The 25,211-nt window shown below is 30.2% G+C and overlaps 3 protein-coding genes and 1 non-coding gene across 6 annotated transcripts; 2 read left to right on the forward strand and 2 right to left on the reverse strand.

The window, feature by feature from the left end:
• Window positions 1–1,755: 1,755 nt before the first annotated feature.
• On the forward strand, window positions 1,756–3,221 carry LOC105792829 (UDP-glucuronate 4-epimerase 1). Its single transcript, XM_012621627.2, has one exon. The coding sequence runs from the start codon at window positions 1,927–1,929 to the stop codon at window positions 3,217–3,219; it is 1,293 nt and encodes a 430-aa protein (XP_012477081.1). The 5' UTR covers window positions 1,756–1,926; the 3' UTR covers window positions 3,220–3,221.
• Window positions 3,222–6,820: 3,599 nt separating this feature from the next.
• On the reverse strand, window positions 6,821–7,016 carry LOC128032295 (U2 spliceosomal RNA). Its single transcript, XR_008188423.1, has one exon. It is a non-coding gene; the product is annotated as a U2 spliceosomal RNA (small nuclear RNA).
• On the reverse strand, window positions 6,821–11,423 carry LOC105792830 (uncharacterized). 2 transcript variants are annotated; one of them, XM_012621629.2, is made up of 3 exons: window positions 11,096–11,423; window positions 8,419–9,900; window positions 6,821–8,332 (listed from the first exon to the last, which is right to left on the reverse strand). In XM_012621629.2, the coding sequence occupies exons 2-3, from the start codon at window positions 9,793–9,795 to the stop codon at window positions 8,309–8,311; spliced, it is 1,401 nt and encodes a 466-aa protein (XP_012477083.1). In that variant the 5' UTR covers window positions 9,796–9,900; window positions 11,096–11,423; the 3' UTR covers window positions 6,821–8,308. The 2 variants fall into 2 exon arrangements, with proteins under 2 accessions (XP_012477083.1, XP_012477082.1); XM_012621628.2 differs by having other exon boundaries at window positions 8,419–9,828; window positions 11,096–11,422.
• A 5,273-nt stretch (window positions 11,424–16,696) lies between these two features.
• LOC105792831 (uncharacterized) lies at window positions 16,697–21,079 on the forward strand. Of its 2 annotated transcripts, none has more exons than XM_012621630.2 (5): window positions 16,697–16,800; window positions 17,064–17,122; window positions 18,449–18,634; window positions 18,743–18,782; window positions 20,737–21,079. In XM_012621630.2, the coding sequence occupies exons 2-5, from the start codon at window positions 17,120–17,122 to the stop codon at window positions 20,817–20,819; spliced, it is 312 nt and encodes a 103-aa protein (XP_012477084.1). In that variant the 5' UTR covers window positions 16,697–16,800; window positions 17,064–17,119; the 3' UTR covers window positions 20,820–21,079. The 2 variants fall into 2 exon arrangements, with proteins under 2 accessions (XP_012477084.1, XP_012477085.1); XM_012621631.2 differs by lacking the exon at window positions 16,697–16,800 and adding an exon at window positions 16,897–16,983.
• Window positions 21,080–25,211: the final 4,132 nt, after the last annotated feature.

A 25,211-nucleotide genomic window follows, 5' to 3' on the forward strand; every position in this document is an offset into this window, starting at 1 on the left:
GGAGATGAACATTGCTAGGGCCAACTTAATAAGTAGTAGAAACATGACATCAAATTATAATATATGGTTGAGGAGCATGGAATAATTTATCCAATTTAATTATATGGTGCATCAATTGTATAAAGATAGCATCAAGTTTGTGGTTAAGAGTTTTATTGTCTACTCGAGGACCACTTCTAAAATGAGGTTTAAAAATAAATAACGCAACTAAAATAGGAATATAGGAATGTAATTCATTGGTGTTGATAATATGTGAAGAATGAAAATGGCACTATATAAAAATTTAATTTATTTATAATAAATATAAAATTAATAAAAGTGTTAAATGGAAGTTGATTCATTTTAAAAAATATTCAAAGTGTCATTCGTCGGGAGTTAATGGAAGATCCCTCAACTGATCAATAGTATCCTCAGTCGGGGTTTTCTCTCCCAACTTTGTTGAGAGCCCAAGTGCTTGAGGCTGCTTGAAGAGGCAACGAGTTTAATAGAGCGGGAGTTCCTCGTCAAGTAGAACCAGGGTAACGTAGACATGGGTTCAAACTCTACCAAGCATTAATGTTTACATTTCCTTAAGTAAAATACCAACAATGATCTATCAATTTATAACAGATGACACTTCAAAAATTTATCCGAAAGAACTCCTCAACAAAAAGTACAACTAGTAGCTCACTTAATAACTCATAACTTATTCACAGAGTGGCCTTAAACTTTAGGTTAAATTCTATTTTCATCCTTAAACTTTAAAATCCAACCATTGATAAGGGAGAACATAAGTTGGTAGTCATTCAGTTAAACCGATTTCAATTAATCAGTTTTTTCTCAGTTAAACTGGTTTTGGTTTCAATTAAAATGGTTTTGTTGGTGAGTTATTAAAATTAATAATCGATTTAATTAATTTAATCAACTAAATGTATATTATTTTAATACCTAACAAATATAAATAATATAATATAATTAAAAATTTATTCATTTTGAACCGCTTGAATTATTATTTATATAATACAATTTTAAATTTTATTTAATTTCTATGTAAACGGCACTCAAGGTCATTAAACTATTAATAAGTTTATGTTTTGGGTATTTAACTTCAAAAAATTACAAAATGGTCGTTGAACTATTTGAAAGTTTTTATTTAATCACTGGACTATTAAAATTATTGTTGTATGGACTTCTTTATTCGCACTGCCTACATCAATCAAAAACTCTCTTTCATCTTCTCTTCTACAGTTTAATTTTTTCATGAAATAGCTTCGAATGTCACAAATCTACAAACCAAAATCCAAACAACTTTCTTCTCTAATGTCCAACACTAAACGTCAAAACGACTTGTATCTACTCATCAATGTGTACTGAGTCACCAAACCCGTTGTTGAATTGTCGCTCAAAGCTCACTAACTAAACTTTTAAAAAGAAAATTAAGCATCCCAGGGACTTAGATAAAAAAAAGTCTGAATTATTCAATAATGAAAACATTCGAATAATTCAATGACTATTTTATAACTTGTTGAAGTTGAATGATCAAAACGTAAACATACTAATACTTTTTTAACCTTAGATGCAATTTACCCTTAATTTTTAACATTATTTCTATTTAAAAACAAAAACAAATTTTGTGCCAATTTTAACCTAATGGAGAGTTGGAGCTAAAAACCAAAAGCAACCCCTTAAAGGCGTTGGACGTCAATACATGTCACTACTTTGAGGGTAACCAACCATTACCGTCCCCCTTTCCTCACCTTTCCCCCTTCCCTTTATTGATAGGTTCATGAAAAAAAAAATTTAAACCTCGCCTCTCATTTTTTTCCTTCACACCCATTATTTATTTTCCCTCAAATTTTCATTTACGTGATCATTTAAGCAAACCCCTTTTTTTCTCTCTCTTCATCTTGTAATTCCAAAAAAGAAAGTTAGGAATTAAGAGAAAGAATGCCGTCCCTGGAAGATGAACTGTTCCCATCGACACCAGGGAAATTTAAAATCGATAGAGGCCATAATATTAACCGTCAATTCCACCGTTGTTTCGCTTCAACCAGCACCATGTTTATATGGGCACTTTTCTTAATCGCTTTAACGGCGTCGTATTTAAGTTTCCAAAGCTTCGTCGATTCCGGTAACCGGTATTTCACCGCTTCATGGGGTGGAATCCAATGGGAGAAACAAATCCGTAACTCCGCTAAAACTAATCGTCCCGGTGGAATGTCGGTACTGGTGACAGGCGCCGCCGGTTTCATCGGTTCCCATGTTTCACTCGCTTTGAAAAAACGCGGCGACGGCGTCGTTGGGCTTGATAATTTTAATAACTATTATGACCCTTCGTTGAAGAAAGCAAGGCAATCATTGTTACATAGCCAAGCCATTTTAGTCGTTGAAGGTGACTTAAACGACGTTAAGCTGATGGCTAAGCTTTTCGACTTGGTGGCTTTTACTCACGTTATGCATTTAGCGGCTCAAGCCGGTGTAAGGTACGCCATGGAAAATCCTAGCTCTTACGTTCATAGTAATATAGCCGGTCTCGTTACCCTTCTTGAAACTTGTAAGTCGGCTAATCCGCAGCCGGCTATCGTTTGGGCTTCTTCCAGCTCCGTTTACGGCTTAAACGATAAAGTTCCTTTCTCCGAATTAGACCGGACTGACCAGCCGGCTAGCTTATACGCCGCCACCAAAAAAGCCGGTGAAGAAATTACCCATACTTATAACCATATTTACGGTTTAGCAATAACCGGGTTAAGATTCTTTACTGTTTATGGTCCATGGGGAAGACCCGATATGGCGTATTTCTCGTTCACGAGAAATATATTACAAGGGAAAACAATCACGATATATCGTGGGAAAAACAAAGCGGATTTAGCACGAGATTTCACATATATTGATGATATCGTGAAAGGTTGTTTAGGATCGTTGGATACATCCGGGAGAAGTACCGGGTCGGGTGGTAAAAAACGGGGACCCGCACCGTATAGGAATTTTAATTTGGGTAATACGACGCCGGTTAAGGTTCCGACGTTGGTGAATATACTGGAGAAACATTTGAGGGTTAAAGCGAAAAGGAAGATTGTGGAAATGCCTGGAAACGGCGACGTTCCGTACACACATGCGAATATTAGTTTGGCCCGAAGAGAATTCGGGTATAAACCGACAACCGATTTGCAAACCGGGTTGAAAAAATTTGTTAGATGGTATTTATCTTATTATGGTTATAATCGTAAAGATGTTTGGTAATTTTTTTTACTTTTTTATAATTTAGGGTTTTCTTTTTAAAAGAAAAACCAGTTCAAAAGGAAAAAATGAGAGTTTTTTAGGGAAAAATGAAATTATGTTTTTTTCTTCTTTTGTAAGTAAAGTTTAAAGATATTTTCTTAAATTATTTTTATTTTAAATAAATATAATTATATATGTATGCAATATTTTTACGTAATATGATGTTATATCAATAATTATGTTAGAGAATCAAATTAACATTTAATGTATAAAATTACACAAAATCAAAGTAACTAAATTAAAATACATGGACAAAAACCATATTAGGTATAGTACACTTTGAAAAAATAATAATAATGTTTTAATTTTAATGCAATAGGATTTTATTTCTTTTTAAATCAAATTATAATTTTAAGATACTTATTAAATTATTGATTGAGCTTTAGGGCATTGGCGTAGTTGTTGCTGTAACAATAAAGAAGATATGGGTTCAAGCACATTTAAGCAAGTGTTATCGTTCGATTTATAAGTGAGGAAATTTATGAGTAATTTAGGTATTATATCAAAAAACATATACTAAATTATGTGTATATATACAAGGATAAGACAATAATTAGTTTTGAGCTTGGAAACTATTCGCAACTAGATCCTTGAATTTTTTTGTTAAAATTAATTTTAAAATTTAACATTTTTTCAATTTAATCCCTAAATTTAAATTCAAGGAAGAAATTAGCGCCAAAATTTGTAGCTTTATCTTTTAATCTAATTATTGTCCTCTAAAACCAAAACTAAAAGCCAACTTGATTCTCAAAATAATAATTAAGAAAAAAAACCAAGAAGAAACTAATATAATCTCCCAAGTTTATCTTCCAAATATCTATGTTGAAATTGAAACATAAAAGGATATCTGTTTTCGTTAGACCGGATGGATTCATGTATAACATTAATTTTTTCGGGCCACATTTAGATTGGATTAAATTTCTTTTAAATTGAGGTCAAGTTGGGTTCAGGTTATGGTAGTAGAATTTCAAGGCGGTTTGGGGTCGGCAAGAAATCGTCTCACCCAACCTCGTTGTCATCTCTGTTCAAGAGAGATGATATGGTACTCTGAGATTATGTCACATTGTTACTTGAAATTTTAAAATATATATAAAATCAAAAAAATATTAGAAGCTATAAAGAAATTATTATGTTTTTTTAAAAGTGACTATATTGCACGGTCTCATAGTGCGACATCATTATATTTTCACAAAACTCAAGTTCAAGTACCAAATCGAGAAAAACTGTCAAATTTCAAAATTAATATTAACCAAAAAATTTAAGGACTCAATATAAAAATTATCAAATTTAAGGACTAAACATTGATTTGTCTTCTATATATAACTAATAATGTTAAGGAATTGTGTTCTAAGAGGAAATGAGTCATTGAAAGCTAATTCAGCATTGCTTTTCAAAATACTTTTGAAAATGCCATAAAAACATTTTTAAAAAGTTTAATTAAGTGTCGAAAACGCTTTTAAAAATATAAAATGTTCATTTTAGATATAATGTTATAAAATAGAAAATATGTATTTAAATTATTTTCAAATTGTTAGTATTATGATACTTCAATAAAATTGTTAGAAAATAATTTATTGTAGCTCATTAATAGTACTTTAGTATATGAAATATAAAATTTAAAATTTTAAGTAATTAATATAAATTATTTATAAAATTTAATTTAAATACGTAAACTATATCTTAAATGTTAAAATATATAATAAGAGTAAAATTATGATTTTAAAATATAAATAATATAATAAAATGAATAGCTCAAACAATTTCGCTAGTTGTTCGAATCAAGTATTAAAATTTATCTTTTTTTCTACACACTAACATTAAAGCTCAATTAGACTCGTGAGGTATTGAAATCGAGTTGTTTTTGGGTCACAAATTCTTTTTTTACAATAAAGATAAAAATTAAAAAAAAAAGAGGCAAAGGCAATATACGTATCTATTGGAATAAAATATTTGCATAGTTTTGAAAGGAAAATATAAATTAATCCAAAAAATATGATATTGCAAAGTTATTCAAAATAAGCCTGTGGATGAAATCCGAATAGTTTATCATCTCCCTCCAACACTTAATGTGTCAAGCAATGAGCGACACCATTGGCTGATCGATGGGCAAAATGAAAAGATAAATAAGTAAAACAATCACATACAAAAAGATCCCCTTGGCAACACGACCAAAAACAAAACAAAAAATTCAAACAAACACTAGTAATTTTGTTCACAATAAATAAGCAATCCGACTAAATGATAATTTGGCTAAAGTCCAACTCGCAAGCTTTCTTAAGAAAACCAACAATGGTTAAGGCTTCAGCGGAAGGGGCATAGAAGACGTTGCCTAACTAGTGCGCAAAGCTCGCACACACAAACCCTTCCGAGGCACTAACAATGGCACCACAAACTGCACTCCTCTCATCACCACTCCACACGACATTGATGTTGATCTTCAAGTGCCCCTCACAAGGAGCCTCCTAATGAGCCACTTTTGGTCTACTAGGAAGCAACGGAGCTAACAAAAGGTTATGGACTCGAAAGTCACGATGGAAAGTCCTAACACGGATCACCATGTCTTGAGGGGTCAAAATCCGTCCTTCTCACTTGTAACTTCAAGGGTTTTCTTTTTGGCATTTGTTATATTTTTTTTTTTGGTAAAAAAATTTATTTGTTCCCTCTCAATTTTAATCTCAGTAAATTCATATCTCTAAAAAAATTTAAAGTAACTTAATTCATATTAATTTCAAAAATGAATAGCTAACAACAATTAATCATAATAAATTTAACCCTCTTATAAAATCTAAAAAATTATAAAATATATACCGTAAACATAGTTTTTAGATGTTGGAAAAGAAAAACATTGTTCTTTAGAAATATAGATAAGTTCCAAATAAATATGAAATTTACAGGATTAGCTTTTGAGATAATGTAACTGTTGGCTCTTGAATTTGACAAATAGATCTACATTGGTTTTTGAATTTTTTTTTATTTACTTTAACCTCTTAAGTTTAAAATCGTTATTTATTTAAGTTCATTCTATTACTGACTATGAAAAAAAAAAGAATATAATGTAACTTTTGACTCCTGAACTTGACAAGTATATCTATATTGGCACCTAAACTTGACTAACACGTTCACTTCGGTACCAGTACTTTTTTTGGTCCATTTGAAACTTTCATTTTGATCTCTAAACTTGAAAAATCTAAAAGTTTAATGATGTTTGCATTTTGATATTGTACCACGTCATTACTTGAAAAATTAAAAAAATTAGATGATATGTTGTAATCTCAGAGTAAAATTGAACTAAACGGTTAAATAATTTAAACCACTAATTTTTAATTTAGCCAATTTGATCTTCGATAAACCAATAATAATTAAATAAATAATAATAAACTCATAAAAATATTAATTATTTATGATCGAATAAACTAACGCCATAATCGAAATTTAGTTCAAAATTGATAATGGAAAAAACCGAATTACTTACAAGTCCATCAGGTTCAAAATACACATTATCTATTTAAGTCCAGACCCAATTATTAAATACAAATTAACGAATACTTAAAACTGGAATTGGGTGGGGTGCGCAAGGCCCAAGCTATAGTGCAACACCTGGGCTACGCTTGAGAGCCCCAGTAGCAAGCTACTGTGATGGACCCTCCCCCTTAAAAAATAAATTTAATATCGTGTGGACCATTGGCCCACGTATCAGATATTAAACTGATAAGAACAGATACTACACTTGATCTTAGCCAAAAGGCCGAGAAAGGTATGCTTAGTCTCATCATGGTTCGCTCTATTTAAAGCCAGCTTCTCGCCTATTCTCATGTTAGCTTCCTGATGTGGGATTTCTAGTTAAGCCAACTATGAAGGCCTCGAATAAAAGACTGAAACCCTTACTGAATACGGGCCACTTGGGACTTTGATTCAAGAATCAAGGCACCATCAATGAAATGTAAAAATTGTGGTTGAGGTAAAAATATAATAAATTTGTTGATGCAAAGTTCGGGTTTAGAGGTTTGTGGACAGTTCACTTTTGGAAGGTGAAGAGTGATCTTGGAAGTATAGTTAAAAAAAGAGAGGAGAAAGATGGATTCTCGATGATCCCCAAATAGGGTATTACAGGCCTCACCAAAAGCTGGTTTATATACGTTCTTAAGGACCCGTCTTCTCTCTTTTCTCATCATATTCCCAAGACCACTCGTTTTTACGATTCTCCACCCTCCGAAGATGAACAGTCCTCCAATCTCCAAACTCGAACCTTAAATCAACAAAATTCAACAATATGAACAAGATAATTCAACAAGAAAATTTGTGGTTTAAGCTGCAATTTCGATGGATCCAAAACACTGCAATTTGCAATGGTAAGTCACACCAGGGAAGCAGCAATGGCAAACATCATTAGTTTTATTATCTATGTTGAAGTGGAAATGAATTAGACCACGTGGGAACACAAAAAACATATCCCATGGGGGGTGATTATGAGAGGGGGTTTCGGCCACCATAGGGTGCAGAGCCGATTTGGGCCGAACACTTCCGGTTTGGTCCAAGTTGAAAACATTTTCCAGGTTTACAACATGAAATGCGTTAACATGCAAAGCTAACTGTGCTGCTTGCTTCAGTTCACATATGACAATCTGCCAGGCAACATAAGCCAAGCCATCCACAAGTTGGGATTCAAATGGTTCAAAGGCTATTTTGATCTGATAATATCGAAACCCGAAACAGGTAAAAAAAAAAAATCAAAGGGCGTCAATCATGTCCAACCTCACATCCGAGTCTGAGTAACACAAGAATAAGATACAGTTAGGTAATTTCCTCGGTGTTTCTTTCATCGAGAAACCGGACTAATATTTGCCTGTATGAAAATACATATATGAAAAAGCTCAACCAAAAAGCAACTTTTGAATCAAAGTTCATTTTATATGCAAAACTATCTATTTTTAATCACAAACTCTAACAGGCAAATCAAAAGATATACAGTATATGTGCACCATTTTTAGCTCACCATGCCTTGATTTATACTGGTGCTTGTATATATTGATTCCAACATCAAATGCTTGAATTACAGCCAAAAGTACAGCATTGCCTGTTTTGCACAAAAAGTGGTCACATTATCAAATACTTATGGATGCTAGAGAGTGATAAAAAGAAAAGGGCAATCACAAAACATACCTCTGTAAGAGGAACTAAATCCACCTCGGCCGAACGAGAGGCCAGTTCCAGTTTCTTTGGTCTCCAATTTTGCATCTCGGATTGTATTAAATTCAACTGTTCTCTTACATCCTTCAACAAATTCAATTCCTCTTCCCTTGCTTCTACAATTTCATCATGCCTTGCATTGTTTCTCCCACTCTCAAGCTGTTCAACTCTCTGGCTAAGTTGTTTCAACTCGGACTGATAGTCGGTAACATCGGTAGTAGCTCGGCAAATAGGACCCGATTTGCAATCAGCATCTGTATGATCTATCAGTTTATTATATAAACTTTTGTCATGGTTTACACTTAGGACCTTATTAACCTTTACACATTCAGTTCCATATTCATCTCTTAGTTTACATGATACTTTCTCAGGCTTTGCACTTAAAAAGTTATTCATCTTTATGCAATCAATCTCGTCTTTCACAGGCAATCCCAAAGTATCTTCCATGATCAAATCCGGTTTTGTTAGCCGATCATCGCTTCCCAAAACCGACTTACCGATACATTTTTCCTTTTTCGCTCTGGTTTCAGTAACTTCAAAGATATCATGAACAATACTAGTGCAACAAGCAGTACTCGAAATGGACCTTTCTAATGAATCTTCATGAGATTTTGAGACATCTGAATTTTTCTTTAGCTCACAATCTGAAATCTCTTTCACCTTTTCGTCCAATAGTCTGATTTGTTCCAAATAAGATTTAAAGTCCCCGGTCGTTGAATTCACTGAACTCCTCCTCGATTCTGACCCTAAACCACAAACTACCATATCGGAACTCCCTGTATCCGCGCTCAAACACAAATCTTGTACCGGTCCCAGATTGTTTTCACCGTCATTACTGTTCTTTTTAGCACCAAAACCTATTGGTAAACTAGCAGGCAAAGAACTAAGTCTCTTAACAGTAGATTTAACACCCTTTTCACCAATGAATCCATTGGTTTTCTCGGTCGATTGAATCATCGTAAACTGTGATTCGAGATCATTCAAATCATCATACCCTAAGCTTAAAAGTTTATACCTATAAGCTTGGATTTGGAACTCAAGTGAAGATATCTCCATTTCTTTTTGATACACAAGTTCTTCAAGTATTGCTAGTGATTCTTCAGCGTGACCAATCTTCTCTTCAGCTAACCTCTTGTATTGACTTGCTTCCATTTTCATTGCTGCCTTTTCACCTTGTAAGCGAAGTATCATCGACAAGGCTTCATTCGTGGCAGTCGCCGAGGATTCTCGTTCGACGTCGAGCTCGGAATATAGCTTTTGAAGAAGCTGTTGCTGTGAACGAAGGGTGTCTTTTAGAACTGTGACATCAGTTTCTTGTGTTGGCAATGTTGCAGCAGAGCTTGCATCCATGGAGGATTAATGTTGGTTCTAATTCTTTTTTTCCTTACGAATATTAAGCACACAGGAAATTATGAATGGTTCTTTATATATTCATCTGAAATGCAAAGGAAAATACTTTTGCCAAGAAAGTGACAAAATAAAATAAAAAAATCAAACACAGTAAAATGCAAAACAATGATTTATTTTATTTCCATAAAAGAAACATGTACTTAACTACCAAATAAAAAGTACATTACCATAATTAGGAATTTAAATTTGAGTGATGACAAGTTTTTCTTTGCTGTGCAACTAATTGCAGGAGTCTTGGCAGCATTTGGTTTATGGTTAATTTAATTCTTAACCTTTTGCAATTAGGTACACATTGGTAAACTCTTTTTGCGGGGGTTATTTTGGTACCTGGACTAATAACTAGGTCTACCATGATATTTAAACCCAAAAATTTGATAATGTGACACTTTAAAATTACATCATACTTTTACGAAGTCTAAAATCGGATACCAATATGGACCTATCACACTTTTACGGAGTCTAAAATCGGATACCAATATGGACCTAATTGCAAGATAGTAGAAAGGGGAGTCAATAGCCTTGACCCCAAAAATGGTAATTCTATCATTTAATTCCTTTAAAATATATGAAATTATAAACTAATATTATTATAAATTTCCATTTTAACTCTCATAAAAATATATAATTTAATTTTGTTTCTCTCTCTAAAAGCTTTTCAGGATTCCCCTGGTTTCACCTTGCTTAATTATTAAGTTTAAGTAATAAAATGAAATATATATATATATATATATATCAAAGTGAATTTAATTGTTGGTAAAAATTAGCTTATACAATAAATTTATATTTTAATTTTTTCTCAAAATTAATAACCCATTTCGATTTTTTACCATAATTGTTTATATTTTTGTTTAAATAAAATTTGTAACTTTACCTCGAATTAATATTTGATAAAATAATTCAAACCCATCAATTTAGACTTAAAATGGATTTATTTTTTCCAAAATTTTCAAAGGCTGTTCGAAGTAACTTTAGATAATATTCACCACTTTTTTTCAATATATAACACTAGTTTTAATATATTTTATTTAGATAATAAGTTCATTTCGCTATTTAAATTTTATGATCTTAATTCTTTAACTTTTACCGAGAAAAATTTAAGAACAAAAAATAAAATAAAAGAACTTTACCGAGAAAATTTAAAGCAATCAGATACCATAAAGGCCATACATATTTACCGCCAAAGATTCAAAAACAAAATTCAAATCACAATCTAAAAAGTTCTTCAACGAACAAAAGGTACCTTTTTTAATTTGCAGAAAATACAAACAAGTTTGATCCTCGGAGAAGCCGGCTTTGATTTACACGAACAAAAGCGATCAATTCCGAAATTCAAACAGCTCACTATCGAACACCGAATTTTTCTACAAAGTTTCAGCTTTTATTTCTTTTCCATTAAAGAAACTCGAACAAGAAATAAGATATGAAAGCTTGGCTTGTGCTTTTCATTGCATTTAAAAAGAAGAGAGAAACAGAGAGAAAGAAAGAGAAAAGAAAATTGGTGTTTGGAAACTGCTTGGGAAAGTGGAGGTTTAAAAATAAAACGTAAGAATAAATTTCGGAAACATCAAAAAAGCAGAGATTTAGACAATGGTGTGAATTTATAGTGATTATGAATAGGGATAAGTCAATATTTAGTCACTAAATTTGTTAATTATTTTTATTTGATCCTTAAACCTTTCTTCACATTAGTCTCAAAAGTTGGGTGTTTTTGTCAATTTGGTCCCTAAATTTAAACTCCATTAAATTTTGATAACGTGACATATTGATATTGTGTTATATTATTTTAAAATATATTTCAAAGTGTCACATCATTATATTTTTACCGAATAAGTTCAGATATTAAATTAAAAGAATTGATAAATTTTCAGACTATGTGAATAAAAAAATTTTAAATACCAATTTATAATTTTTGCCAATTTGATACACTAAATATTATATTATTTAGGATTTTAAGTTTTAAAAGTGATTACTAAAAAGTGTTAAAGTTAGATTTTGTTAATTAAATTTAGATATTTATTTAATTAACGAAATCGTCACAAATTTATTGTAAGAAATGAAATCTAAATCATATGTAAAAGATTTGTGTGTAAAAAAAAAACTTTAAATGCATTAGATTCAAAGCAATTTACACTTTTGATTCGTTTATATTTAAAATATTTCACGTTAAATTTAAATTTAATGTTTCCAATGATATTTTTGAAAATAGACTGGTGGTTGAACCGATTGAGCTATCGATTTTTAATTTGACCAATTCATATGGTTTAAATTAAATAAATTATTAAAAATTTTAAGTTTTTTTTTTGCTTGGTTCAAACAGTCTGTATCGGTTCATGAATCAATTAGTTTTTTCATCTTGTTTTGGATGGATGTACTGACCAGCTCTAAATTCGATTTTGTAAACATTGCTTGTCAATGGTGCATTAACATTATTAGCAAAAGCTAAGGTTTTGAGATTTATGCTTAGGATCGACTCCACATTGCGTAAAACATGGGTGAATTGTTTCTAAATTCATTCTAACTTATATTCCATCGTATATGAGTTCTCTCGAGAACTATTCTAGTTTGACTCTAGATATTAGTGTGATTACGCTCTATAATACTTAATTATGATTGCAATTGAAATTGTACTTGTGCAACTAATCCAATCAATTAAATTAAGGTTAAAATACATCATAAATCCTTGTACTTTTAGAATTTAATCCATGTAATTTTATTCATAAGAATTTAATCTCTTTACTTTTTAAAATTCGATTTAATTGTTAACATTATTTTTTTATTAAATTTATTAATATGACATTTTGAAATAAGAAATAATGATTTGTGTAACTAAAATAATGTCAATATAGTAAATCTAAATTTAACAAAATAATTGAATCTAAATTTTAAAATTTTAAAATAAAATATTAATTTTTAAAATAAAATGCATACTAAAATCTAAATTTACGAGAAGAATCGAAAATATTGTCTTTGTTTTTATATGAATTTGGTCTTATTGGGTGGAACATCATGATTAAATTGTGAATTATAATTAACCATTACATTTGTTGGAAGCCTTTCATGATTAAAATGTCCGTTAAAAGTTAAAAAAACCTCTAAAAGCATTATCTTAACGGTTACTAAAAGCGGGTCCACATGTCTTGCCTTTGCCGCCGACCATTTCATTTGATATGTACATTGCCAGTCTCACACGGTAATAACGTCTAGGTGTCATTAAACAATTGCATGACAGTGTTTAATTTCCGAACCAGCTTTGATTCATCTCCTGTCGTTGTATTAGAGGTTGCGATCATTATTTTCAAAATTATATTAAATGGATGGATAGTTAGATCGAAAATTGAATAGAATATCGATTTGAAATACGAGATTAGATTAGTTACATGAGAATTAATTAAATTAATACTTAAAATAATATTTTAATAATTTATTTAATTGAAACGATTAAACTGATTGAACAGAAATCAATAATTTAATCTGTTCAATCATTAGTTCGATTCTAAAAACATTCGTCATGGTTTGCTAATATCTTCTCCTCTTTGGTGGGTTTTTCTTTTTCAGCTCGAGAGTCTGTGTTTTATGCCTATGTGCTAGGGGCAAAGTAAAAAAATATTTCAAGGGACTAAACTAAAATTTTACTATCATTTTAAAAGAGTTAAATTGATCAATTTACCATTTGGGGCAGGGGCGAAGCTCCTTTATGTTTTCCTGATCAGTTGGGGTCTTATTGTCCATCTCATGCATTGTCATTTTTCGCTTTATTTAAAGGAAGTTTGTTTATGAAAAAATTTAAGTAGGTTTAATTGTAAATTTCATCCTTCTACTTTACAAAAACTGAAAAATTAATCATTCTATTTTAATTTGTTAAAAATTGATCATCGTACTTTATTAAACTATTGGTTTTACTAATTTGTTGGTATAAATTATTAAACTGTTGACTTTTGTTAATTTCTTGCATAGAAATTATTGCACTATTGATTTCCAAGGGCAATGGTTTAGTGGCTGTGATTAGCAGTGTCACTCAATTTAATTAACTTCTTTTTCTTCTTTTATAAATTACAAGAATCAATTTTAGAAAGTTAAAGTAGAAGGACTAATTTTTCAATTTCTACAAAATATAAGCACGAACTTCATAATTAGACACAACAATAAAATTTATGACCGACCAATAATTTAGAACTATGAAATTAGCAAATTTAGCATGAGAGTTTCACATGGACACTGAAATTTCATAAGTTGACATAAATATTTTAAGATATGTTAAGTGTCACGATCTGCTAACTATTATATAATTTTATTGTGGATTAACTTCTATAATTTATTTTAATCTAATTTCTTTGAGGTAGGACTATTTAAAAATAAATAAAAACTTGATCGTGTAATTATTTTCAAATTAATCGAAATTTCTAACTTTTTGAGTTATGAGTTTTCGTTTTTCTTGTTTTTAATTGGATAAACTATACCTAAAGTTATTAAAATTTTAGTAAGTTTATATTTTAGTCACTAAACTTTAAAAGTTACAAAACAATACCGAACTATTCAAAAATTTCCATTTTAAGTCATTTGTCTGTTAAGTTTTTTTTTTAATAAAAAGTCCTACCAGTGAGCTTCAAATAATGATTAGACGATTGGTACGGTAGTTCAATACCAATCGATGAGTAAAATAATATATCTTATATCCAAGTCAATCTAGCAGTCAGCATCAAAGATCGAAAAAAAAAAACTTAGATTTTAGTTCGTTAGTTCATGACGTTTAAAGTTATTTTATGAACAAAAATTAAATTATTGAAGAGAATAAAAATAAAAACCTAAATCAAATTAATTTAATTTAATTTAATTAATTAATTTAATTTTATCCGAAATATACGTACCCCTCCAAATCTCTTCAATCGTAAAGCTCTCAACAACTATGATTTTGGTTGCTTAGACATCAAATGGTGCCCCTAGACTTTCTTCAAAGTCGAAACACAAGACTTTAAGTGTAATTATTGTATTGAAAATTTGCAATAATTACATGTAAGACCTATTTTGCTTGCTTAGACATCAAATGATGTACAATTCATAAATAGGTGTTACCTGACATGTATTTATTGTATTGAAAATTTGCAAAGTTAATAATGGCACTTTACTTTTATTTCTTAATATAACTAGTTTTTAACGTTTTAGGTGTTTAATTTTAATTATTGTTACTTATTATTAACAATGTTAATTTCTCTTAATTTTTAAATAATATATAAATTTCAATATTATAATACTGTTTGTACAATTTTTATTCCGCTGTTAAAATATAAAACAATAATATTTATCTTTACATATGAAAATCAAATTTAATTATTTAAATTATTTAAAATTTCAAGCATTTCATGAAATTTATTTTATAAATATAAAAAATTAAATGTTACATGTATATGATTATAAATGAAAGTATTTAAAATTATTTTTACAGATATAGATTGAGTTTTAGCTCATTGCTATTAAAATAATTAAAGATGGCATAGATTTAAACATGTTCAAACACGTATTATTATTTGATTTAAGGATTTAAGGAGTGTTATAGATAACAGTAAAGATTGTATAAAAAATTTATTTATACTCTTTTAAATTTAAAAAATCAACAATTTAATTGGGTGATTATTGTCTCGAAACAAAAACTTACATAGACAATTCATCAATAAGTAGTTGGAAGAAATGAAAGAGAAAATAGATTTTTCTCCGTACGTGCCTAAAGTTCAAAACCTGAAGTCAACATTGTTGAGAATATTATCTCGACTTGAAAAATACTATACTCAAATCGTGAAACAGATGATAATACATGTGATTATAAAAGAAAATGAATAATTCAATAGTAATTAAGACATGAATAATTATTTACTATACTGACAATGCACGATTAAGAATAAAATTGTTCATTGGTAGAATAAGGCTTAGGGTGGGTTTGGATGGGCGATTGGGTGCGGTGCGGTGCGTTTAGTTTATTTTTTGTCTCACGCTACAGTATCGCTACAGTGTCTAATCTCACCGCCATCGTTGTTTTTACACTAATCGCAGGTAAACGCACCGCCCATCCAAACTCACCCTTAGTTACAAAAAGCTTTCAAGCCGCCTAACACAAAAGCCTATTTCGTTGTTCAAAGTATTAATAATAAAAAAAGAGAGTATATTTTTGTAATTAAATTTAAATTTAAATTAAATATATGTTTTTTATTATTTAAATTAAAATTTGAGTTGACTTAAAGACAAAAACTCTTGTTCAAGCTCGATTCAAATCGAGTTGTCTTTTCGAGATAGACAAGTTGTTTTTTAAGTAGTTTTAATCAAAACACCACTAAGTATTAGTTAATACTTAAAATAAATAAATAAACGAAACATGTGTTAGTCTATCAAATTTGATTGTGAAATTAAAAGAATTCATTGCACATGCAAATAAGTATTTAAATATATATAGGAACGTAATTAAACCGAGTCAAGTCCGAATACTTTTAAGTTCAAGTTTATCTCAAAATTTGGAACTTGATATTCGACTCCAGTTCAATCAAGTATCTATTTTTAAGCTCGAGCTTGACTTGAGATAAAATCAAGCTACTCAAGCTCAATTAATATAATTTATCAAGCTTGATCTCGGCTTGATAATTAAATTTAGAGTTAATAATATATATTAAGAGTAATATTGTAATTTAATAATATATAGTTTAACTAACCGTATTATCAAACTCAAAATTCAACTCGATCAATAGCTTAAATTGCTCGAGCTCAGTAATTATCAAATCAAATTTGATAACTTTTTCAAATTAAACTTAAATAATTTACGAATATTAAAATCTCATTTACACTTACCGATATATTAAATAAAAAATAAACAGTAGAGTCGAAAAGAAAAACTGAAAAGAAAATAGAATAAATAAGTAAAGAGAGCATCAAATTTCTTTAACAGAGGGGCCTGTAATTTTGAAGGTTTGATTTCCTTTTGATCTCTTTTATATTTAATTATTTGCCCTAATTTGATTCGTTCCCCCTTAAGTTTGTTTTTTAAATTTATTTAAAACGCTATTCATCACTTGGATTTGATTTCGATTGCTCCGATCTGCAAATGTTTTTTTTTTCATATTTTTTTCTTATCATCTTCTTTTATAAAAGGCAATATATGAAGTTCCTGGATTTTGTTACTATTTATTTTTTGTTAGTTTACAGTTGAAATTAACCCTTTTTTTTTGCAGATTTCTTTTAAATAACCGGAAGCTGGGAGTTAACTTCAAAATTTGAAGGGAGAAAAATGGTACGCCGATGATCTCTCTCTCTTTCTCTCGTTTTAGTTCATGTGCATGTGCTGGTGCATTTTAATGTAAATTTAGTGGCAACTTTTTTTCCCAATTTCTTAGTAATTTAGCCTGGTTGAGCATAAAGGATTTGAGATATAGCTGCAGTTGGTGGAATTGGATGAATTGCGATGGACTTGATAGCTTATAGTTACCGTAAATTATTATTAAAAGGATGAAAGTGCTATGAGAAAATGAAAACAATTTGTAGATCTAAATTAGTTTTAGTTGCAGTATTTGATGATTGATGACTTCAAGGTCTAGTTGAAGGAGAGTGAAATAGGCAAAAGGCTCGACCCGTGGGGGACTTCGTAGTGGTGAATGGAACCGAGAACATAACTTTGTGCTTAAATTTTAAAAAGTTAAAAACTTATGTCACTCGAATTCAGATGCGAGTGTCAGATATTGGAATGTGTTCGACACGAGTAGGTTAACTTTTTTCTTATGTTTTTCCGTGTAATTGGAGGATTCTATATCTCATATCCATATTTGTAGATGTTTTGGACATAGGTACTTAAAAGAAAAATGAAGAGTTGGATAAACATAGTTAAAAACTGGTTTTGTTACTCCTCGTTAGGTGGAGACCAAATGTTTCTAGACTACATAGCCTAGCCCCAATGTTTATTCACTTGTTCAGGTGTTACTTACAAAGAAAGATGTAGTTCCAATCTGGCTGGTTTTTTATCTGAAATTCTCTGTCTAGTTGGAGTGTGGGATTTACTAAAATTCAGGATTGTTTGCTTGAATCCTTGTGGTTGATTTTGGCTTGTTCAAATAGCAATTAACATTTATCATCTTGTCAAACAGTGAATATATCCAACAGCAGCTTTCTTGTGGTTGGTAGGGACTACTGAAAAGTGTCGTGAGTTGGACTGTCTTGTGAACATAATGATAGATCATTAGATAAAGGATTTATTTGTGTTGTTGAAAAGCTTTGAAGCAAAATAGATTTGTTTGAAAACTTCCACAACTGCTCTTTTATGCATCAAATAACCAATTCCATCATTTCTAATTAAAAGAATCAGCGCTGAGGAACTCTTAACAGTTCTTCTATGCAAGGACTGGAGCAGTAAGTGTGATACAACCAAATGAGTCATAAAAGCAAAATAGTCAAGTATAATTTTTTTTTCTTAGGCCAATGTTTTATGCGTGGAAGACATTGAATATATTGTCAATAGTTATTCCTATTTAGCTTATTTTTCTATTTATTAAGCAACTTGAAGCATTTTTCTGTTATATTCAAGTATAGCCTTTGAACTTTGGATTGATTGCCACAACTTTTATAGGCTATGTACATCCGTGTGAAGCGTAGCAAGACAACTTACTTTATCCAGTGTGATCCAACTGAAACTACCCTAGACATTAAGCAAAAGTTGCATACCCTCATTGATCAACCTGTTAATGATCAGCGTTTGATCCTTATGAGTAATGGGGATATATTAGAGGATTCAAAAACTTTGGCAGACCAGAAGGTATGAGTTACATTCTCTTTTCCCTCATCCTATGCTGAAAAATCTTTCTGGCTGCATTTTGATATCTTACCACTGATTTTATTTTCCCATATGACACTCTAATTTCAGGTTGAAAATGATGCTGTTGTGGCACTGACCTTGAGAAAAGGTTGTTTCTTTTTATTAGTTTTCTTCTTTTGCAGCTTTCATTTCCTTGAAATGTTTCTTATTGCACATCATCCATTTACTGTAATTCTTATTTGTTAGCTTAAGTGATTTGGATCAAAAGTAGAAGAATCTTTTCCTGCCACAAGAGAAGCTATAATATATATACTTTCTAACTTGAGTCTTTGAAGATAGGTTGCCTCGCGTTTATGAGGAAATACTATTTTCTGTATTTCATTTGGTAGGTTAGAGATGACTTTGTTTCATTTACTATGTTATAAAACAAGTGAAGAAGCTTTTATTATCACTGGAATACTTGCAAACATTCAATAAATTGCATAGGATAGTGCTCTTATTTGCTATAAGCCATGCACGTTTTGTGTCTTAGATGAATGTGTAAAATGGCCTCTAAATTATTTCACTTGTCTTAAATAAGCCCTTATACACTTATTATACCCAAATAAACCCTTTTCTTTTGAGTGGTACCTAAATAAGCCTTTATTTCAAATGAAATATTGATTTAAGAGGTTATTTAGGTATAAAGTAAAGGTTGTTGGTTTCTTTAAGTACAAGTTAAAGATGAAGGACTCATTTGGATACAAAGTAATGGCTTAGCACCTATGACTAGGGTTTTTTTTTTCTCTCTTCCCTCTCTAAAACTTCAGCTGCTAGAGAATGAGTCTTTGATTTGTGAATGGTGGCCACCGCTGCCTTTGTCCCTTTTCTCCTCCCTTGGTGGAGGTCTTCTCTGTGCTCTCCATGAGTAGAACTATCTAGAGCCTGGTAGGCTTTCTTTCTTTCTTTCTCCCTCCCTCCCTCACTTTCTTTTGTTTGGTGCTGTGTTCCCTTCACAAGCAGCACGCCCATGCCCTCCCTTTGTTCTTCTTAAACAGCCCAGGTTCTCCATGTGCCTCCAATGTTGAATACTTTTCATTTCAAGTTTTTTTGTTAATCACAGCTAGCTTTCAACACGCCTCCCTTCAAGATATTGAACTCGCTTCCCTACTTTGTTTACCTGTCTGCTCCACCGCACAAGATCTTTGAACCTTGTCTGTGAACTGGCATGGCATTGACAACACCTCCTCTGACTCTCTCAAGTTCCTCTTTGGCGCTTTATGGAAAAGCCATTCAGTGGTGATGATGTGAATTTCCCCTTTAACTCTCTCGAGGTCCTCTTTAAACTATTGCCTCTCTTAGTATGTGACAATGGTTAAGTTGGGATGTCTCTTCTCCATTTAAATTGTCAAAATCATGAACGAAGTGGAACTTTTTCTGGAATCTTCCAGAAGTAGTATCTAGCCTTCCTGAAAAGTTGTGTTAACTTTTTAAAAAATCGGTTGAGTACTGCCTTTTATTCCTTTAGATGCATTGTTTGACATGCCTTCTTCTGCATGCATGAAATGGCTCGGGGCAACTTTCTTGCATTTTGTTCTCTTTCTCTATCTCTTCAACTTCTCCGTCTTAATGTGTTTTTATATCTTTTAGGGCTGCATCTTCATGTCTGTGCCGAAACTAAGATTTAGGTTGTCTGTTACGATATCTTATATACCTAAGCCTATATTCGAAGTGGAAAAATGCCAACCCCGACGATCATTGCTGCTGCAGTTGAATATATGTTTCTCTCTTCATCAGTCTAACTAGCTCTATATTGCAATGCATTTTATATTATCAACTGTCAAGTCTTGGCAAACTTGATCTCTCAGTTTGGAGATGGATTCTATTATTGTAGTCTTGAAATGAGCGTATCACCGATATGGGTAGTTATTAACTCATGCCTTACTTATTGTTTAGCCAGAAAGTATGAAGTTGCATCTTTCTGGCATCGTACATCATGCAATGAGAAATGAGTAATAAGAAGCATATCGTGTATTGCAACATCCGGTCTTACCATATAGTTCATGCATCTCACCTTAGTTCAATCAGCATTTTTATAAGCTTCGGTTTTTTCCTGCATGCAGATGACAACGAGTTCGAGGATGTCAACATAGTAAAACCAAACGATTTCTACCAATCTCGTGACACAGATAGTGGAAATTGGTAAGACCACAAACGGATTCTAGAAGAGGTTAAAGCTGATGAACACGGAGAAGGAGACTCAGCGACGCAGATGTATGGTAAGCCCGATATTTTCGACGTTCCCATGATCTTTTGTGCCATGGAACTGTTTTAACAAACGGTAATTTCATGTATTAACTCTTAAAATCAACCGTGAAGATAGGAAGTTTTATGGTAAATAATGTTGAATTGGCATTCTTGTTGGTGAGATCTCATTATATATATCTAATTAAAATCTTTATTTTACTTGTTGAGGGATAAATTTTTTTTCTTGAAAGTTGAGTGAATTACATATATAGCCTTTAAATATTTTAGAATTTGCAAAATGAACTTGAAATTTCCATTTGCCATTTTCACGGGATATATTTATCCATAAATTTTGTTTTAATGTGCAGTTTGATATATGAACTTTGATTGGATGCAATTATATACATAGAATTTGAATTGTTGATTTTGATTTGATTATGCACAGTTAAATAAATGAATACATATATTTATTTGCATATTGGATTAATATAATAGTTTGTGTATGCAATATATCAACATAAAATGGTGCTAATTTGATAATGTTATTAGTGATTTCTGAAAATTGAATTAAATTAAAATTTCATGTATAAAATCGCACTAATTTATGTGTATAAGTTTAATATTTATCCCTATTTTCAAATATCCTTAAAATTTTAGTAATTATTTATCTCGGTCGATAGATTTGAGTACGTGTTTAACATAAATATATTTATTTGTTTTTATCAAATGTGAATAAATGAATTCTATAATAGCTTTTTGCCTATGTCCAAGCTTATTCTGAGTTTGAAAAGCTTAAATTGGAAGTTAGTTAAAAAATATCTTAATTCAAGATGATCTAAATTCAAAATAAACACGAACCTAACATAATTTGGTTAGAAAACTAGTGTTTTCAAAATCGAATCGGCCAGTCGGAACGATTTAATCATAAATTAACCGATACATAGATTTGAAACATGGGAAAAAATCAATTAATCCACAAACCAGTACAGACTAATAGAATCAAGTTATTTTATAAATTTTTGAAAAATATATTTTAATAATTTATTTGATTTAAACAGGACGAATTGAGAACCATTGACTCGATCAATTTGATCACCTATCTGATTCCAAAACTTTCCGGGAAAAAAAAAAGAGAGCAATTTTTTATACAATGAGCCTAGAACTGCCTATAATCCTCCCTACCCTTAAATGCAAGGATAAACGTGCTTCAACGGGTTTGAATTTATGTCCTCTTACTCTAAAAATAATGCTTATGTCAATCAAATTATAACTTATAAAAAACACACGCACAATCTTTTAATTTATCACTTCTAATATAATTATAGTCATAGCCTCACCCTAAGAATAACAAAAATTCACCCTGAAAAAATGGCATACTATCAAAATGTAGTTTAAATTTTCAAAATGCACTTTTATTTTTTTGATGAATTACAATAACAGGGCAGAACTTGAATAACTAACGCGACTTGAACTCAGGCCACACTTGGGGCGGTGAATACCTTGACTATTAGGCCATCACATAGGGTTCGAATTACACTTTTTTTTATACTATATTTTTTGAAAAAACGTATATAAATTATCCTCTAAAAATAATCAATAATAAGATAAATTATTATATACACCGACTATGGTTAAAATTGGTTATGTTTTGTATAGAAAACTATTAATGAGAATTGTACACATATACCATATTATTACCTAAAAAAATGTAACAAATGGAAGAAAAGCCAATGAAAGTTACATGTCATAGAAGGAGACAAGTTGTAATCACATGCATAAATAAAATTGGAAATTTTGTCAATAATTTGTGCCTCAAATCTTAATGATAAGTAATGACTATAGGTCAAATTTCGGACCAAAAATAATATATATATATATTGAATGTTTTAGAACCAATAATTGTGATGAGATTCATTGCATAAACAAAAGATGGGTCTTCTACATACCATGGGACTTTTCATGGGACAATATATAAAATACAATATAACAGAGTTTGCTTGCTTATCATGGAATGTTTCGTTGAGAATTAAGTTGTATAATTTTATAAGAGTTAAAATATAATTTTATCATCTTAATAAAAAAATTAAATCAAGATTTTATTATTTTTTAGGGTTAAAGTATAATCTTACTTAAAACTTTATAAATTTTAAAGGGTCAAAAAATAAAATTACTATTTTATGGGGTCGAGCCCTTGTTAGGCCTCTTACTGTCGCCCATATTTTAAGGTTTGCTTAAAACTTGAGAAGGTTAGGTAAAAAAATTAAGTTCAATTAAAATATGAGTTGATTTCGGGCTCCAACATTTAAGACTCAAATCCGATCCATCTTCAAAGTTTGTAATATATTAGATTATTTAATTTAAGATACATAAAAATTAAATTTATACCGGTAATGTAAACATTAAAAAGATATTAAATTATCTATGTAAAAAGTTTTAATAAATAAAAAGTATAAAAATTATTTAATATCGAATTAAAATAATATACATATATTTCAAAAAATATTTAAAATAATTATAATTAAAAGAAATTCAATATCATATAATTAATCAACACCCATGAAATAAATAAATAATTATGGAAGTAGAATAAGCTAACTAAAATCAGCATATTAAAAAGAGAGCATAAAGCCTCGTTGTCAAAATAAAAATATTTCCAAACATTTATTTTATTGAACCCTAGATTAAATAAACAAGAGCATGATAATATTGGACATCACATGCAAATTCGATTATATTGAACATGGTAGGAATAAAATAAGATATAAATTTAAAATAAATATTAAAAAAATGTAGGGTTGACATGCGTCGGATTAGCTGATGTAGCCGGTTTCGTATCAGTTCCGACCGTATTGGTTGATATGCACCATCCTAATAGAAAACTGGAGCAATTGATTCTCTATTTCGCATCATGAAAACTTCGGTCTATACCGATTGCACCGGTTCATTCCACTCAATTTCAATCACACCGGCTGAAACTTTATGCTTCGATTAATGTATGAATAATATTGAACGGAATGTTTTTATGATATATTTTTCTAAGTATGAGAAGATATTTTTGTTCCTTATTTATTTCGAATTTACTGAACAATGAAATATTATTTTAGAAGCTTATTGATGATTGTTTTATATAATTGATTAATATTTTATATTTGAAAATTATTTAATCTCGTTTATTTTGTATTTTAAACGATATTGAATGTTTATTTTAAAATATTGATCAATACAAAATGATACATCGAAATAAATTGATATACACATCAATTTCGTAAAAAAAACAGTACACCCACCAACATAGTACTGATTATAAGTAAATTCAAGTAGACATCATCCAATTATATTTTTTTCTTTTTGATCACTTAACTATGAAAAATTATAAATGGTCATTAACTATTTAATTTTGTCTTTTTTTTCACTAATTGGTTAACGTAAAACAAAAATATCTAAAAATTTAAATAATTGGGTGATCGAAAAGACAAAAATAAATAATTACGTAATTATTTTTATAACTTTTCATAATTAAATGATAAAAAGAAAAAATATATAATTGAGAGACCTTAAATTATTAACAAAAGCAAGGGCTAGGATCAAGCAAAATAGCTGTAAGATTCAAATAATGGGTTACTTTTTCATTGAAGTTGCAGCCGAAAGCAGTGACACATACATATTGTAAAACTAAAAAGAAGCCGTCATCAATGGGGGAAAGGGACTCATTCCATGTGCTATAAATCATAATATATGGTTTGTACCATGATTAAAACATTGGATTGGATTGATTCAACCAAATGAAAAATTGGATCCGATTTATCGGTTAGATTAAGTGGACAAATTATAATAATATGTTCATTCCGATAAGTGTACAATATTTTAATATGTTATCGATTTAATTGTAAGGTTAAAATTTGTAATTTTGCAATTGTTTTACGATTCTTGAAAACTAATAATTTTAAAATTCGAGATTATCCTTTCTAATAATATTGTCTCCTATTTTCAAACTTGAATTAATTACTTTTAATATATATATATATATATATATATATACACCTATATATTGTAAATTTTATCTAGTATTGAATATTCTTTGTTTATATTCAAATTCAATTTAAGTATAAAATCCGAATTTATTCTCAATTTTAATCAAACTTAATCAAATAATTTTGAATGCCTCGAGTTTTATTTCGAATCTTATAAAATTCAATCCAACTTGAATTTGAGCTTTTACAATCTCAAGTGAATCATATTCAATTAAATCCTAAACCCTATAATTAATATACATTTAGGGGCATAACCAGGGGGCTGACATGGTCTCGGCCCCCCTAAAATGAATTTTTTTTCATTCAGGCCTTTTGAAATT

Source organism: Gossypium raimondii, chromosome 8 (assembly GCF_025698545.1).
Source record: "Gossypium raimondii isolate GPD5lz chromosome 8, ASM2569854v1, whole genome shotgun sequence".
In the NCBI taxonomy this organism is placed as follows: Eukaryota; Viridiplantae; Streptophyta; class Magnoliopsida; order Malvales; family Malvaceae; genus Gossypium; species Gossypium raimondii.